Source organism: Ambystoma mexicanum, chromosome 1p, assembly GCF_040938575.1.
Source record: "Ambystoma mexicanum isolate Mex_15411 chromosome 1p, UKY_AmexF1_1, whole genome shotgun sequence".
Taxonomy (NCBI): Eukaryota; Metazoa; Chordata; class Amphibia; order Caudata; family Ambystomatidae; genus Ambystoma; species Ambystoma mexicanum.
The window spans coordinates 138,899,192-138,918,028 of NC_090921.1; the positions used below are offsets into that span (position 1 = coordinate 138,899,192).

The 18,837-nt window shown below is 43.2% G+C and overlaps 1 protein-coding gene across 1 annotated transcript in view; it reads right to left on the reverse strand.

Annotated features, from left to right (window-relative positions):
- Window positions 1-212: 212 nt before the first annotated feature.
- Window positions 213-18,837, reverse strand: part of LRCH4 (leucine rich repeats and calponin homology domain containing 4) — a 1,212,507-nt gene continuing 1,193,882 nt past the window's right edge. The window contains exon 19 of the mRNA XM_069645103.1: window positions 213-1,885. Coding sequence (XP_069501204.1) covers window positions 1,748-1,885 — 138 coding nt within the window. The 3' untranslated portion in view covers window positions 213-1,747. The remainder of the gene's footprint in view (window positions 1,886-18,837) is intronic.

The window sequence follows — 18,837 nt, forward strand, 5'->3', positions numbered from 1 at the left end:
CTAATCAGCCCAACAAACAGTGCATTCCAGGCAAGATTTAAGTATATCCACAAAATCGATCTACAAGACAACATGAAGGCAACGAAATTACATTGGCAAATCTTTCCATGTTTGTTGGTCCGTCTGAAACATAATAGGATTCAGCCAGGTCAGCGAGCCCATCGCTACATCCTCAGGTGGTCTTCGAATTCATAATCTTGGGGATTACTGTATTAAGTTTTAAACATGTTTATTGTTGGTCGATGTCCCCTGGACTTACTAGGCAATGGTGGTCTCTTGCAGCAGCAAGTGTTGCCCCACAATGAGAACACTGAATTGACAGACAAAATATAACAATTATTTAAATCTTGCAATGAACCCACTGGCATCAGTGAATATTGAGAGAAGATTCCGTATGTACACATTATAGAGGGGATAACTCTAGCGATCAGACTAATTCCACGCATTCACTGCGACATCGAGATGGAAGTGGCCAGGTGGACTCCTCCACTAAAGGTCCATGACTCAGAGGTGAGCCTGGAGTCAACGGTTATCCGATCCTGGTCAAATGTATAGAGCTAGGACTTAACTAACCTCTCATTCAACAGAGGTGAAGGCTTCCACAGTTAATCCAGGCTCCACTGGACGGTTGCTGGAAAAAAGAAAGACAAAATAGGGCTTGGATAACAAAATCGTCTTCCCCTTTGGGCGATTCTTCAAAAAACACCAAACGTTTATAGGACACAGACAATGAGCTGGGCAAATTCCTTCTAGTGAGCAGCCCCTGTAAGTGGGTGCAGTGAACAGATCAGTGGCCACTCACAGGCAGGCGTGGGGAACATTAACATAGAAGGATACTTGAATCACACAACCCCCACTTTACAAGGTCGTGGCTCTCATGGAACCCCATATCCCCCCACTACTAAGCAGTCAAATACCCAATGTGCACTGGCATAGGTTTCAATGGGAAAGAAGATTGGCCTAGTAAGATTGTTGTCTCTGTCCTCCCTCTGTTCCCCCTTCATTGCCTCATTGCGCCTTGAAACACTTGTGCTTAGGCGCGTTACAAATGCCATACCATAACATTCTGAGAACCACCCCCTGCCCCACAGCATGGAGAAGAATTGTTATAATACTGATGCAGCTCACTCAGAGACCTGAAAAACCACCAATGGCCAGACATTTTCAGAGCAACTGACATGGACACTCGGCCTTGGGACAGAGTAGGGGGGGGGGGGTTGTGGGCAGGTTGGTTGACAGTGGCAGTGATAAAGGGCAGTCACCGTTATGTTCACGGCTGGCATGCTATGTCCTGGATTAATAAATACTGTTTGTAAAGTTTTACAGAGTACAATGACGCATTCCAATACCAAATCTGTAGGGCGGTCCAGTTCCAAACCCTGCAATGATTATATCTTTCTTACTAGAGAACATGGTGGATGTCCTTAACACTGTAGCTATTCTACTGACATATGAATGCAGTATTCCGGAGGTCATTTTCCTTATCCTTATTGTGTAATCACTCTTCAGATGTTGGGGGCACAACAAAGCCACCCCCTTTATTCCAGGATAATAGGAAGGTGAACAAGAAATATGAGACACAGTCCATTCTTTGAATAACTCAAACTAAGGCGCTCGTCAAGTAAGGTACTCCACAATCCAAGACTGACAGCCAGTGGTGCAGGGTGAGTAATGGATAGATGAAGACATTACACAAACTGGTGGAGAGGTCACGTCCTTGGGTCTAGCATGTCCCAGGGAAGGCGGGCTAGACTCTACGCAGGCCTTCCCGCAGTGACATCCTCTGGGAGCCATTCCGACAAATGTCCAGCAAGGCTTGCACAGTCGCAGCCACTTTTTTTAGGCCGTCGTCCTCCAGGATGTGTCGAGGTAAGCATAGAGACTCCTGCATGCAACAGAGAAAAGGCAAATTAGGTAAAAACATAGCTGTGATACATTCAACCACCTAAACCTGGTGTCCAATACATAAGAGTTGGATTTGCACCGAGCATCAAGAATTCCTCGGTTTTAGCTGTGCGTCCAGTCAGTGCCCCCTTTGGAAATTCCCTTACAAGTGGTAAAATTATTAATCATAGCCCAATAAATGCCCCCTTTACCTTCCAAGTTCTTCGCTCCATATGGTCTCTCTCCCACATGCCTGGCTCACTCAGACCCCTCTGACCCCCCCCACCCTAAACTCCCAGCATCCCCTTCTCACTCTCCATATGTGGATTTCTTGGCATATTTAACTACAGGTTTAAGTTTATCTGGACAGCAGTAGAACGATAAGGGGTCACAGGCATCAGAAAATGCAAACATGTCAAAATAAGGGCACTGGGACTATTTCAGTGGAATAACCTTTTTGTACAGTGCTACAGGCCATTTTAAAACCGCATTGGAGGGAGAAGAGAAAGGGAGCAGGGGAATAGTAGAGGGTAAAGTTGAAGTAAGAAAGGCTGATGTATACACCATGCTTTTCATCTGATTTTCTTCCAGAAAGGCAGCAAATGCTGCTACAGTCAGTGCTCAAACCATGCATATTCTGGACAATTTCAAGAAATTACTGCACGGATGACACATTTTCTGTTTGAGTAAAAGCCATATTGTGTGCCCTGGTCCTTTGCCTGTCATGATAGCCACAAGATTCTTTAGAAATTGCCTTTTGCTCATAAAATGCAGAAGTGGTCGGATTGCCAAGAAACAGTGGATTTCATGCAGCACTGTAACAAGTCAAGGTAATTACAAAGACTCGGGCTCCTGTCTCCTCCATCATGAAGGCAACCAAATGGAATCCTTCACAGGGGAAGCACCCCTCTACACATTTGGAAGCCCTAGGTTTAATCCCTCTGGAGAGCGATAACTTACTTTCACCTCAACCAGTTTGCGCAGTCCAAGTAATAGGCAACAATAGCCGAAATGACTACGGTGTTCCTATACACTCATAAGACTTCCTCCTTTCCCCAGACACCACTGACCGCTGAGGTAGAGCCTGGCTGACTACTGATCACTGAAGATCTAGTCATGATTTGCAGTACGGAGGCAGAGTATTAATCCCATTCTGGGCATTAAGCTCTAGATCCTTGCTTCTAAATACCTGGAACCTCAGGAAGGCTGCACTTTGGGGTGCAGCCTAACTGCCTCTGTGCACCAATGTTCAATGCCCTTTAAGGATAAAGGGGCTGTGCTGCATGTGCCCCCACCCCTGCCTACGAAGCGGTTGTTGGAGGAGCCAGCGCTCCTTCTGTACTGACTGGGCTCCAGAAAATGAGCAGGGGCCATGCCACACAACCAAAAACTAGCTACAAATAGAAATGGAAGGGGCTTGGTCTACTGTGAAACTGGAAGCAAGAGTGCCACCTGCGATTCCCTAAAGGCACCAAAAAGAAAACCAGGCATCCCATCAGCAGTGCTCAAGATCAAGTTGTGGTAAAGCAATAATGTCTCTGACTTAACTCCTTGAATTAATCCTCTCTCTACATCGAGCCCCAAGCAATGAATCTGGCTCAGGATATCCAAAGAAGCTCACTATAATCCCAAATTACAAAGATCCTTGGTAACAAGAGCAGGCCACCCCAAGAGCCCTATTGATTCCTGTGAACATCACATACTCAGTCGCAATGGTGGTGTTGGCTTCTCTTCAAGGTAAGCAACATCTGCTTAACATAACAAAGACTCCACGTCATTAGGAACAGAAAGAAAAGTCACGTTTCAATCATAAGGTTCAGCCACGAGATAGGACACTGCTAAAACCATCATGGCCAGCCATGGGCCACAGTTCTGGAACAATTGTAATTTCTTTGGACTACTCCTACTCAAACATTTACAAGTACAATTCCATTTCACTTATGCAAAGTAGTAGCAGACTGAAGGTTTCTGCTGCCCCAGAAGTGGGTTTTCGTGGAGATGGATAAAGAGATGCACTAGATCCTCAAACGATTTAACAGGCTAAGCCTTGCAACAATACACAATGGTAGTTGTGGGATACTTAAATAAAATGTCTTTACTAGGACAGAAAAGTCATCACGGAACTTAAGTCACAACACAGCTTCAGCCTCAAAGTCCGCAATCTCAACATGGAACCCTTCTTGGATCCAGCAAGACCCCTTGCCTATAAACAACATCCATGTTCCTTCTACCAGAGCCAAAGGACCATCCACAATATCTGATCTTCTCCAGCTCTCTTTTTAGTTTCTTGTATCCTTGGGACATCAGCAGTGACGGTTAGCTATAGGAGCGAGTCAGGACATGGAAGTGAGATAAAGACTGTTACTCCTAGTCTCCTAATTCCAAGACCCTCTGACAAGCAACTGGCTTCCAACTAGGCGAAGAGATGCCATAGTGCATTCACCAAGCCAACATGCCATGCACAGCATTGTCTCAACTGCGCATACCAGTTATGGTCACGCCACATGGTTGCAAAGTATCCCAAAGGTTGGGGTTACAAGAGTGTGGTGGCCTGTGTAAGGGGAACACCATGAACATACGTCGTCGTACTCCAGGAAGGGTATCCACTTAGATCCATAGGCTGCTTGAATTCCACTGCTCCCAATTACAGGGAGAATACCCCAACACATGTTCTGCATTTTATTTCTTTTAAAACAGCTGTAGCACTTCATTACTACTACAAGCCAAATATTGCCATGTCCATAGGAACATTGAACAGGTTGGAAACCTACAATCCCCTCACCTCAGCGTTAAAGGATACATCCTGACAGCACCCGTGGAGGAGGAACCCCAGAATGCAATGCACATTCATTTTGCTCCTTTTTCTTGCCATACGACGTGCAGGGCAATCTCTGAACAAAGGATTATTTTGCCTGCAAGAATCTTTTTTCTATTTCTCTGAATAATTGTACCACATTTAATTTTAAGTGCTCCTAATGCCTCCAATCTGTGGTTATTACCTCCAAAGGCAATGGTTTATCATTTACTTTTGATGCATGCTGTCTGCCTTTTATGGCTTTCTTTCTGTGGGCACATCATCTGTTCTCAAATAAAGTGGTGCCTGGGAACAGTGGACTGTCATGCTGTCTACACTCAGACCCAGTCACCTGATAGATACACAGCACTTCTTCCAAAAGCTGGTGGTTCCACAGGTGAGTGAATGTGTTTAAAGGGGGGGGCAGGGGAGAGATGGGTTCCAAGGCTAGCAGTAGCAAGCCAGCAATTGTTACTCATTATGTGGCCTTCCAGAGGTTTTAGTAGTAGTAGAGGGAGGCCCCCTTTTGTCTCATGCTAAATTTTGAGAGGTGGACACGCCCCGTTTCCGGTCTTAGTCCCTCCCGCTTTGATGTGCTTTGATATAAACTTAATATAAATTTGATATAAAAAATGTTTGATATCGATTTTATAGCAAATGTATTTTTTATAGGAAGTGTTTTCTAATATATATTAATTTTGATATAAGTGAATATACATTTTACATAAAATCTATATAAAGATGGTAGCAGCACTTGACGATGTTGCCCGGTCGAGCGCCGAAGTGAGCTCTGAAGACGGGGGCTGTAAATCTAGGGTTTGGAAGAGTGATGTGTTTTTGACGTCACAGAGGGGTTCTGCCCCGGGGAGATAGGAAGCAGATATATATTTTATATCAAATTGATAAGCCCCCTTAATGTTTTTGATACCAATTGTATTGAACCCCAATAATTTGCATATAAACTTTATACCAAGCGAAAAATAACAATGTTGATATCTTTTTGATATAAAAATGTATATAACAATATCCAAAATCATATTTCTGGATATAAAAATGCATTTAAAACATTAAAAATCATTTCCTGATATCTAGAAATGTATATAAATATACAAGTATGTTGATATAAAATACCGATTTCCATTTTTTATATACACTTCCCCGAAAATGTTTTCAAAAAAATTTGATATTGATTTTGATATAAAAATGTATACCAATCCTCTATGAACTGGTTTCAATACATAGTGTAAATAATGAAATGCAGTTTACTTTTAAGTAAAGTGTGCTTCCCAGAGCCCATACAAAAGTCAAACTATTGTTTCTAAGGGGTCTACAGCATCCTGTGCGCGGAGCACATGTGTCCCTCTGTGACTCACCAAGGAGCTGTGAATCAGCACTGCAAAGGGGTTTTATATCTACAAGGCCTGGGGAACCCTAGGAATGTGCCGACACACAGAGGGGCATTCTATACACATCAGCAGAAATCACAGATGGGCTTCATAATTAGCTCGCCGGAATACAGGGTGTTTGTGCCAGCTGTATAAACAAAGCCACCAATGTAAATGCATGTTTACCAACTAAAACCAATGGTAGTTAGAACAGCTATTTTTAACTTCTGTCTCAAGGCCAGCACAGGAAGCAGCTGCAGGCTGAACTTAATGGTTGTTGCTATAAGGATACAGCAAGTTAACTATTCACAATCTAGGGTGACAATCGCTAATTCTTGCAGAGTTTGCAGGAAATAGAATGCTGTGCTTCTGTTAAGAAAAATGGCATTGGCCCGAGGAAGCATCTGCAGGTGTGAGGTTATTTTTAAGAGGTTTCTATAACACATTGGAAGCAGTATGCATAATGCTGCATTTTGTTGATAAGAAATCAATTTCTGTAAACTAACTGAAATACATAAACCTGTGCATTGTTGATAATAAAACATTGAGCTTTCTCCCTTTAAAAGGGTCTCTGACTCCAGCACAGGCTACTGTCAGAGCCCTGGATTGATGCACCCCTGCAGACACTGGCTAATTGACCTGGGACACTAGATTACATCTCTGCAGGGTGCTTTGCTTCTCGGCGGAATTTGATCATGGGTCTGGGGACACTGGGAGAACACTCTGCAGAGCCTTTCAATTGGAAGCTGAGTCTGCTGTTTATTCAGAGTTTTATTTCAACAACAGCAAAAAGGTGAGTTTGGGATTTTTTTTGTATTTTGCTAACCTTTTTGTCTCATGCCATGAGACATGCCCTTTCTCAGATAATGTGTGTGTGTTGTTTTTGAGATTTTGACTACAAAGCTTTGAAAGAAGTTGAAAATGTGAAGGGTTTTGTAAGTGTTTGTCTTGGGAGGATAGCTCAGCGGCACCGTGCTCCCCTTGGAAGCAGGACGACATGGAGCAACACAGGTTCAATCCCGGGATTTGGGCACTTGTCTTTTTTGATGCAGCATATTTGCACATACGTTTTAGCTTCATAGCGCCGATACATTTGATGAAATATTCTTACCATGCAATGTGACGCTAATATTTTAGTTTTCGCCAAATACCACAAATGTTGCGCCAACTGTATACCAGCGATTTATTGGCACAAAGTACTAGAGTTGATGACATTGTTAATGGTGTGTTTAAATAAATGGGTAATCCCTATTTTTTGTTAACGGGGGGTCAAATCTGAAGGAAGGGACGATCTGTAAGGAGAATATGTGAAAAACAGATTGACTACCCCTCTTTTAGTCCTGTATGGATTACAGGTGAGGGTGAAGGTAAACCTATATACTTTTTTAGTTAGGTTTTCGCCTTGTTGAGAAAAATTGTGCAGAACACTGCAACTTATTACAAAATATCTATCTTTTTAATGATTATAAAAATAACTTAAAAAAACATTACAGACATGATTTTCAATCATATCATTCATCTGTTCTAACAGGGGAGTACTAAAGCTAAAAAAGGCTTGATGCATAACACTTGATCATAATATGCATTCATGACATGGGAAAAAAACATTAGATTTTCCTTTGGCAGTCAGACTGAGTCTTTAGTACTCCCCTGTTAGAACAGATGAATGATGACTGATGACTGAATGGTATGATTGAAAATCATGTCTGTAATGTTTTTTAAGATATTTTTATAATCATTGTTAATGGTGGCAAGTGTCAAAGTGTTATACCCAGTTCGTGATGTTTGGGGATGTGTAAAAGTTGGCTTCTGTGGCAGTGCATATTCTAGATTGTGCCAGATTCATTTTGTACTTCCAAGTAAGCGTTACATTTTTTTGTTTTTGCATGCAGATTGGCACAAAACAAAATGTGTCTATGCTCTGTCTGCAAGGAAAGTGCAGAGTGTTGGCCCACATCTTTATATCTTTTAAAGCAGAGCTATGTTAATTGTATGTTAGCAATTTAAAATTTGATTGTAACTATTACAATGCTCGGTAAAATCTTGAGAATGCATGCAATGCGAAGGCCCAACTTTGGCAGATTAGGCACTGTAGAATTCAAATATTTGCCAACGATCACACCTTTGATGAATTGGTGTAGCTGAGCGTCTGCTATATAAATGGATTGAAATTTCACTTTCTTAGGGACACTGTACCTGTTTGTTACATTGGATTTAATATATTGACTCCGACATTGCAATACGCTGTGCATTGCGATAGTTGCAATATTGTTGGTGAATATTGTAAGGCGCTAATGCTCACTCACTGTGTAAAAGATGCTTTATTCTGAATCTATATTTTTTCTCGTATTTTAAGTGACATTGCGTACACCACAGATGGATGGCACAGCCAGCAGAGTCTCTGGATGGGGATTGTGGCAACCAACAGCCAATTGAATTTATGGCGAATGATTCATCTAACGCAACACATCCCATCTGGTTTAGGGGACCACAAGGCCCAAGATGAGGGGGTCAGCCACAGTTTCAGCATGACCTTTGGTGGTACTTTAACACGGATGAACTGATGGGGCAGTTCAAAGATGGAGATAAATGTTTTTTTTTATTTCTCAATGGAGCTCGGTAATCAGTGTCGCAGGGATGTCTCTGCTTATGGATGCAGACCCAAGCAACCGCCACAGATTTCACTGCTTTGTTGTCATTTGGGATAGCGCCGCAACCAGGAATCAATTATGGAAAGCTATAGATAGTGGTACTGAACCCCAACCAGCGTTGCTGCGGTGTGTCGGATGCCACAACAGTTTAAGTATGAAACATTGTCCTGTACGTTTCAACCACCTCACTATTTCACAGCGCCCCTGCCGTCTCTACCTTTAAATAATCTAGGTCACACAGGCAATGTACACGTCCTAGCTGAGTTTCTATGGTTGTTTGAATCTACATGTTTATTCTTCATTGTATTAAAACCTTTGCTCTCTGCATTGACCTGAAGGTTTACAATCTTTTTTCCATTCTGTATTCAATAGGTCATTTTATATCAATAATTTGTTTTTTTTCAAAATCATAAAATGGGCTGGCTCTTTATTACGTGTTCCTTTTTATAATGTATAATAACACCCATCGGTGGTTGCTTTTTAAAAAGTTATTCCCTTCCAGATGTGTAATGCTAGGATGTGGTGGGGACCAGCAATCCGATACGGGCTAAAGAAACGGTTTCTATGTTTTCAATCGCACATTGTAAGTTAAGACACAGAGTAGAACTCTGTTGCTGTTCCATATGCTGGCTTTTTTTATTTACACAGATGATGCTACAAGCTCCTGTCACATCCCCACCACATCCTAGCATTACAGCTCTGATTGGAATAACCTTTTAAAAATCAACCAGCGATGGGTGTTATTATACATAATAAAAAGGAACACACAATAAAATGCCAGCCCATTTTGTGATCTTGGAAAAAAAAATATTTATATAAGAGGACATATTTAATATAGAAAATTGGGTCAATGTAGAGACCAAAAGCTTTAATGCAATGAAGAATAAACATGCAGATTCAAACAAACAGCTCTCAGACACAGATCTACAGCTGTCCATGATTGAGCCCTGGTTGCAGCGCTGTCCCAAATGTTTAACCCCTTGTGACATGAGAGCAGTGAAATCCATGGCAGTTTTTGCGGCCTGCATTCATAAGCCGAGACATCCCAGCTACACTGATTACCAAGCTCAAATGAGAAATAAAAAAAAAAACAATCTCCATCTATGAACTGCCCCATCCATTCACCCATGTTAAAGTACCACCACAGGTCATTCTGAAACTGTGGCTGACCCCCTCATCCTTGGGTCTTGCAGGACCCTAAACCAGATGGGACATGTTGCTTTAGATGAATCATTCGCCATATATCCAACGGCTGCCGGTTGGTGGTTGCCACAATCCACATACAGAGACTCTGTTGGCTGTGCCATTCATCTGTTGGTGTATGCAATGTCATTAAAATACAAGAAAAAATAGATTCAGAATACAGCATCTTTTACACAATATTTGAAATATCGCACCGCCAAGTGTGCTACAATGTCAGCATCAATATATTAAATCCAATGTAACAAACAAGTACAGGGTCCCTAAGAAATTGAAATTTCAATCCGTTGATGTAGAGGAATCTCGGCTACACAACGTCTTCAAAAGGTGTGATCTTTGGCAAACAGTAGAGTCCCATCAGTGCCTGATCTGCCAAAATTGGGCCTTCACGGTGCACACATTGTCAAGATTGTCAGAACATTGCAAAAGTTAGAACTTTATTTTAAATTGCTAGCATACAATTAACAGAGCACTGCTTTACAAGATGTAAAGATGCGGGCCAACACTCTGTGCTTCCCTTGGAGACAGAGCATAGACACATTTTGTTATGTGCTACTCTGCATGCAGAATAAAATAAAATGTAGTACCTACTTTGACGTACAAATGGAATCTGACACAATCTAGAACATGCACTGGCACAGAAGCCAACTTTTACACATCCCCAAACCCCACACGCCCAGTATAACACCCTGGCACTTGCCACCCTTAAAAATGGCATCATCTCTATTACTTTGTCACAATAAATCACACACTAATAATATGTCATCAACTTTATCAGTGCTGTGAAGCTAAAACACTGCATTGTATGCGTGCAAATATGCTGCATCATAAAAAGTGCCCCAAAAGTGCAGTCATGGTTCATTTCATGTTTAGTTTAATGTTTGGAAAGGCTATAAGGGTGGGGTCCAAGCTTTAATATTGAAGTGTTTGATTGTGTGTCTGATTGATTGTTTAGTGGCACTATAAACACTACACACTTACAAAACCCTTTACACATTTTCAACTACTTCCAAAGCTTTGTAGTCAAAATCTCAAAAACACCACACAAATAGAATCCGGTGCTACCATCATCTATGCGCTATCTTAGTCGACATGCATAACCACAGATCATTCTAAGTAAACTATACATTTTCAAAGACGTCATTACAAGCAGGCAGCTGTTTAGTTGAACATGCACAGCCTGCCTGTCTCAGAAAGGGCCTGTCTCATGGCATGAGTCAGAAAGGTTAGAAAAATACAAAAACAATACATTAAAGTATTGAAATACCCCCCGCCACCCCCAAACTCACCTTTTTGCTGTTGTGGATATAACACTCTGAATAAACAGCAGGCCCAGCTTCCAATTAAAAGGCTCTGCAGGGTTTTTTTTCCAGTGTCCACAGAACCATGATCAAATCTAGCCAAGAGGCAAGGCACCCTGCAGAGTTGCAATCAAATGTCCCAGGACATATAGCCAGTGTCTGCATAGGTGCATCAATCCAGTGCTCTGACACTGTGGTTGACAGTAGCCCTGCTGTATTCAGAGACCCATTTTAAAGGGTGAAAACTCAATGTTGTTTCATTATCAACAAGGCACAGATTTATGTATTTCTGTTTAGTTTGCAGAAATGGGTTTCTTATCAACAAAACGCAGCATTCTATTTCATGCATACTGCTTCCTATGTGTTGTAGCAATATCTAAAAATAACCTCACCCCTGCAGATGCCTCCTGAGGCCAATGCCATTTTTCTTATCTACAGATGCACAGCATTCTATTTCCTACATACTCTGCAAGAATTAGCAAGTGTCACCCTAGTTTGTGAATAGTTGACCTCCTGTATCCTTACAGCAACATCTAAAATTAAGTTCAGCCTGCAGCTGCTTCCTGTTTTGGCCTTTAGTCATAAGTTAAAAATAGCCATGCTAATAGCCATTGGTTTAGTTGGTAAACATGTATTTACATGGGTGGTTTTGTTTAAACAGCTGGCACAAACACCCAGTATTCCGGCGAGCTAAATATAAAGCCCATCTGTGCTTTTTCCTGATGTGTATAGAATGCTGCTCTGTGTGTCAGCACATTCCCCAGGCCTTGCCGTATATATAAAACCCCCTTGCAGTGTTGATTCACAGCTCTCTGGTGGGTTGGAGAGGGACACATGTATGCCGTGCATGAGATGCTGTAGACCCCTTACAAACAATAGTTTGACTTTTGTACGAGCTCTAGGAAGTACACTTTAATTATAAAGTAAACTGCTTTTCATTATTTACACTCTGTTTCAAAGCCAGTTCATATAAGATTGGTATATATTTTTATATCAAAATTGATATATATTTTTTTTTGATATCAACATTTTGAGGGAAGTTTATATAAGAAATATTTTTTAAATATACATTTCTATAAAAAGAAATATGATTCATATTTTTTGTTGTTGTATTTATAAGTTTATAAAGCGCCAGAAGCATGCAGGCATCATGGCGAAACAAGAACACAAGTGGAACAAAACAAAGATGGGACAAGGAGATCTAGATATCTGGTATCAGTTTAGGGTATTCACTTGAATAGATGAGTTTTCAGGGCTTTTCTAAAAAAAAACCCTTCAAATTAGGCAGGAGTTGAACTGTTGGTGGTAAAGCATTCCAAAAAGATGCTGCTTCAACTGGAAAGGATCTACCAAAACCCCTTGATCATATGAATTGTGGTCCCTGAATTAGACCTATGGTAGAGGATCAGAGATTTCTAGTCGGTTGATACAGGGGTACCAAGGTTTTCAGATATTCTGGGAGAGTGCCAAAGAGGTAGCAGTGGACCAGGGTGCCAATTTTAAAGAGAATACGTTTGTGAACAGGCAACCAATGAAGTTCTCTCCTGAAGTTCGAGATATGGGATCTTCTACGAAAATTCTTGACAATGCGAACAGCGTCATTCTGAATGGTTTGACAGGCCTCGATGTTCGTTTTAGAAGCCCCACATAGCAGGGCGTTTCAATAGTCCAATCTGGTCAAGATGGTAGCCCAGGCTATGGTCACAGTTCTTTTCATTGAGATAAGACGCATGCACCCAAGTAGCCTTAAGTAGTAGTTACAATTTTGGCTAAGGTGTTTTACATGGGCATCTGATTTGAGGGAAGCCTCAATTTGAACCCCTAGGGCTTTATTTTCGTATGTGTCTCAATTTTGATGTCTTGTATGTAGAAGTTGTTATATAAAGGGCTGAGTTTGGCACGGGCCTGGGAAGAACAAAATATCAGAAGCTCTGGTCTTGCTGTCATTCAGGCCGGTCAGGCACAGCCAGTTTTCAGACATCCAGCCCTCAAATAAGGTGGTAGATGTTGGTCAGGTTGAGAGAGTCCTGTACATGGTCCCCACTGAGCTCAATGACCAGCGGGGTGTCTTTGGCATAGTTTGTCAAAAATACACCCTTATCCTCTGAAAGAGTGCAGAGCTACCTTATATAAATATTGAACAGTAAGAGCAAGATGGCGGTGCCCTGAGATACACCACAATTAATTTGCAAGGCTGGGGAGGAGGCTTGTCCTAATTGGATTTTTGACTCTCAGTTTTAGAGGAAGGACAATCTAATCCACCGCTTCTTTGGAACATTGGCCTTGATCCGTCTGAAATAGTAGGAGGTGCGTGTGGTCGAGGAGGTCAAAGGCCGCAGACAGATCCAATAGAACCAACATCCCAGCCCTCCCCTTATCCATGATTTTTAGAAGATGGGATTGGAAGTCCATGAGAGCGGTCTCCGTACTAAAGGAAGGGCGGAAGCCTGACTGTCAATTAAGGAGGATGTTGTTTGATTCCTTAGGCACTCGACTGTCTCTAAAAGAGGCATTTACAAATTGTGTAAGAAATGGGGCGAATAGGCCTTTGTGCTCCAGAGTGAGTTTGGGGGCAATAAGTTATAGCGACAGGATGTTGCATGAATGGAGGATAATATTGTTGTCACGTCTAGAGAAGAAATCTGTGAGAAGGTAAAACCGTAACGCTTGGTATTTCCTTCTGTGATATTTGCCGGAATCTTAAGTGAGGTGGTATGAGACTGAACCAATGTTATGTTGTTCCTTGCGCTGGTGATTTTGGCATTGATAGCTGCTTGCATTAGAGTGCAGTTTCGGTTAGTAGGTAAAAAAGGGGACTGAGATACTTTAGGTTTTTCGAGGAGTCTCAACCTTTCAAAAAGCTTTCCTGTGGAGGACTGCTGGATTTGGGTGTTCGATTTTTTTTAGTATCTATAATTAAACGTTTGTAGGCTTGGTCCATTTCTTTCCACGCTGTCCTGGTAGCCTCTGAGGGATGTTTTACCGATTGAAGTTCGAGGGCCTGTTTTTTTCTTCATCTCAGCCAATTCAGGGGTAAACCAGTTTTGGTGACCTGGATTGTCCCTGACTAATTTGATCTTGATGGCAAAGGCAAGACTTAGCAGCGCTGCGCATAGCGCTTACTTACTGCATCATAGCGCTCTTAATGCATCATCATTTACCAGCGGGGCTCAACCAAGCCAGTTTGCCGCGCTGAAGCTCTGCATAATTAAGGGAGAAAAAAGAGACATTTTAAACAAAGAAAGGCATGCAGTATAGCAACAAAACTAAAGAACAGCAATAAGACCTACCTGAGCAATATCAAACGAACCGGCGTCAGTGACGTAACTGGACCGCACTCGCCCATGAAAGACAACGCGCCCCTGCAAAGAAGGTAGGACGGAGAGCACACCTAATTCTACCACAAGGTGAGGACAGGGAGCCAGAGGGACTGAAATCATACAGGGGTGAAGGGAGGAGACTTACCCCAGTCGGTCAGTCTTGAACACAGTCCTCCTGTATTTTCAGGCAGAACCTTCCCCGCAGACCACATCAGGGCAAAGCTGAAAGCATACCAGCGAGTAACCCGGCTGAGTGGCGTCCCTGTGGATACCAGGTGAGCGTAACAGAACGCGAAGCCTACCATAACAAATCCACCTGGGCGCCATGGAGACATCAGAAATTGACCAATTGGCCCAATTACTAGGAGAGCTTCATGCTGAGGTTCATTCTGCCCGACAAGAGACTAATGCCCTCCGGAGAGACCTAATAGTGACCAAAGAACGCACTGAAGAGATTAGCAGGCAATACTTGCAATCACAGGCAGGACAGACGCCTCTACCTGGAAGCAATCCAACGATGCAAAACCCCACCATACACCACCCACTCCGATACAGATCACGTTACCTGGAACAGTGCCCCTGGCACCACCAGAAAGGTTCTCAGGCGACCAACGGAAGTATGCGACATTCATCAATCAGTGCCGCCTTCATTTTCTTTGTAGGCCTGGAGCATTTCCAAACGACCAAGCTCGGGTAGCTTTTGTCTTATCATACCTGAGTGGTAGTGCAGCAGATTGGTCGGTGCCGTTGGTAACCCATGACGATCCTCTATTACATGACTTTGGGGGGTTCCGGAGAGAAATGGAAAAACGTTTTGCTCGCCATACCCAGGAACAAGCAGTAGACAATGAACTCTTGTCCCTCCGACAGGGGAATCAGGACTTGTTAATGTACATTGCTACCTTCAACAGACTGGTTGCCGAAACTAGGTGGCCAGAAAACAAACGTCTTAGCCCAGGTGGTTAATCCACCCAGAGACTGCAGAATTCATAAATCTGGTCGTGCAGCTAGACCACCGGTTGCAGGACCGAAATGCAGACCAGTCTAAGACGGACCCTCGGACCATGTATGCTTGACCAAGGGAAAAAACACCCCGTGTACCTGAAAATGCTGTAGAACCCATGCAGATTGGAGGGATACGGCCTCCATTAACAAAACCAGAGCGGGACAAAAGAAGACAACAACAGCTCTGTTTGTATTGTGGGAAACCAGGACATTTCCTGAAGGACTGTCCAGTAAAACCCCCAAGAAGAACAGTCGGGGCCACAGAGAAGGATGAAGATAAGGAATCGGAAAACTACCAAGCTCGACAAACGTAGAGGTCAGTTTGTCGAGTGAGAAGAGTTGCTGACCTCGCACTTTGCAATACCAGTGATCTTAATTAACCACCAACAGTCATCAAAAATGCATGCGTTGAAGCATACTTCGATAGCGGAGCAGTTGGAAATTATATTGATCAAGAACTGGCAGCAGAGATGGGGCTTCCTTTGTGTTCTAAGCCAACTATGGACAAGGTAACCACCGTGGATGGGACAGAAATCGCTTCCGGACCAGTAACCCAGTGCACAGCCAGGGTAACCTTGCTATGCCAGGACGGACATCGGGAGTCTATTTCATTCGATCTCATCAAGGCACTTCAGTTCAGGCTAATAATAGGGATGCCATGGTTGTTTGCTCACAACCCTTTGATAGACTGGCGGGCACGAAAATTAACCTTCCCCAGTGACTGCTCCCCTGTCTGCTATTACCAAGAGGAGAAACCCAACGTCTGTATCCTCATGACTCCCGGAGCGACAGTATCAACCCTGGGAGCAACTAATACCTTGCCAAGTGAATACCATGTTTTCCAGGATGTTTTCCGAAAAGGACCAAGCCAATACATTGCCGCCGCACAGGCCATATGACTGTCAGATTGACCTTGTTCCCGGTGCACAAATCCCTTGCTGCAGGTTCTACGCTCTCACAGAACCAGAAAACCTTCATTTGAAATCCTATTTAGACCAGTACCTTGCAAACGGATGTATCCGTCCTTTGAAGTCCCCCGCAGCCAGTCCTTTGTTCTTCGTACTGAAAAAGGAAGGAGACTTGAGAGCCTGTATTAACTACCGCGTATTGAACCAGATCACTGTGAAGAACCGCTACCCCTTGCCACTTATCCCTGAGATGCTAGACCAAGTTAAAGATGCCCAGATTTATACCAAATTGGACCTTCGAGGAGCGTACCACCTGGTCCGAGTCAGAAAACCGCCTTCCGTACTAAGTACGGCTTGTTTGAATATCAAGTTATGCCCTTCGGGTTATGCAACGCTCCTGCGGCATTCCGGTATTTCTTAAGGGAGTTAATTGATGTGTGCGCCTTAGTGTTCATAGACGACATCTTAGTATACTCAGCCTCTGAACAAGATCATGTTAGGCACATTCGTTCAGTACTCACCAAGCTCCGTCAACATGGCTTGTTTGCAAAGCTTGAAAAATGCTTCTTTCACGTCACCGAAGTAGAATTTCTTGGTTTTATCCTTACTCCAGGAGGCATCAGAATGGATGTGCACGAGGTAGATGCCATTCTGAAATGGCCTTCACTGACGTCTCTGAAAGGGGTACAAAGCATGCTGGGCTTTGCAAAATTCTACCGCCGGTTCATCCCAAACTTCCCTCAGGTTGTGCACCCAATCACAGTACTATTACGAAAAAACAATAAAAAGTTTGCTTGGACCGAAGAAGCAGAAGAAGCCTTTCAGGAACTTAAACAAAGGTTTACCTCCGCTCCAATCCTGCGACATACTCGTCCAGACCTCCCTTATGTCGTTGAAACTGATGCGTTCAGTCTGACAATGGGGGCTGTCCTTTCACAGAGAGACCCGGAAACCAGCCAGCTACATCCTGTGGCCTTCTGGTCGAAAAAGTTCTCAACTCCAGAGATTAATTATGCCAACACGGACAAGGAACTCCTGGCTATCAAGTCCGCCTTTAAAGCCTGGAGGCACTGTCTTCTGGGGGCCAGACACACCACTACAGTCATCACAGACCACCAAAACCTGCAATCTCTCAAAACAGCCAAGGCCCAGTCCTCGCTCCAATTACGGTGGGCCCTTTTCTTCGCCGAATATGATTATGTAATCACATTTCGACCAGGAGTCAGAAACGGAAAGGCGAATGCCTTATCTCGCATGGGCATAGATGAAATAGTATATACAACTCCAGACCCAGTACCTATTATACCTGAAGACAAACTCTTAGGTATCACGAAAGCCTTAACACAAGCAGAACTACGAAAAGAAATCCAACAGACAATTAATCCTGATGCCTACCTCGCATGGCAAACTCAAGGAGAACAATATACCATCAAGGACCATCTAACCTTTTTTTAGGGATCCCCTATATATACCCAAGAAGGAATTACAACAGCATATTATTTCAAACTATCACGATTCACTGATCGAAGGGCATCCTGGGATCGCCAAAACCCTTGCTAAGGTGAAAGAGAACTTTTGGTGGCCTACCTGGCGTAAGGACATCATTCAGTATATTCAGTCCTGCGGTGTCTGCGCACAAAATAAATCACAGAAACAAAAACCATCTGGTCTCCTACAACCATTGGACATTCCTCCAGTTCCATGGCACACTCTTTCCCTTGACTTCATCACTGATCTACCTCCAAGCCAAGGGTTCAACACCATCCTTGTAGTTGTGGACTTATTCTCGAAGATGGCCCATTTTATTCCTCTCAAAGGCCTCCCAAACGCAGCCACTTTAGAAAAAGTGTTCCTGGAAGGCGCTGTTAAGCTACATGGCTTCCCTTCGGTTCTGGTCTCTGATCGAGGCAGCCATTTTGTTTCAAACTTCTGGAAGAAATGTTGTGCAATGGCGCAGATCGACGTTCGGCTATCTACCAGTCACCATCCCCAAACGGACGGGCAAACCAAGAGAACCAATCAGACACTCTAGCAATATTTACGTGCATGCTGCACCACAAAGGAATTGGAAAGACCTACTATGGATAGTCGAATATGCATATAACAATTCTTTGCATTCAAGCACGGGACAAACGCCCTTCTATACCCTTTATGGCAGACATCCACGTACCTCTGAACTAGACCTTCCAGCCAGCTTGGAAATGCCAGAGGTAAAGACTCTACACACAAGCATTACTCAGGCTTTCGCAAGGGCAAAGGAACACCTTATTCATACCAAAAAAAAACAAAAGAGATTCGCCGACCGACACCGGAAAAAGGCCCCTGATTATCAAGTAGGAGACAAAGTTTGGTTAGCCGCTAAATTCGCACCCATCAAGGGAACCCGGAC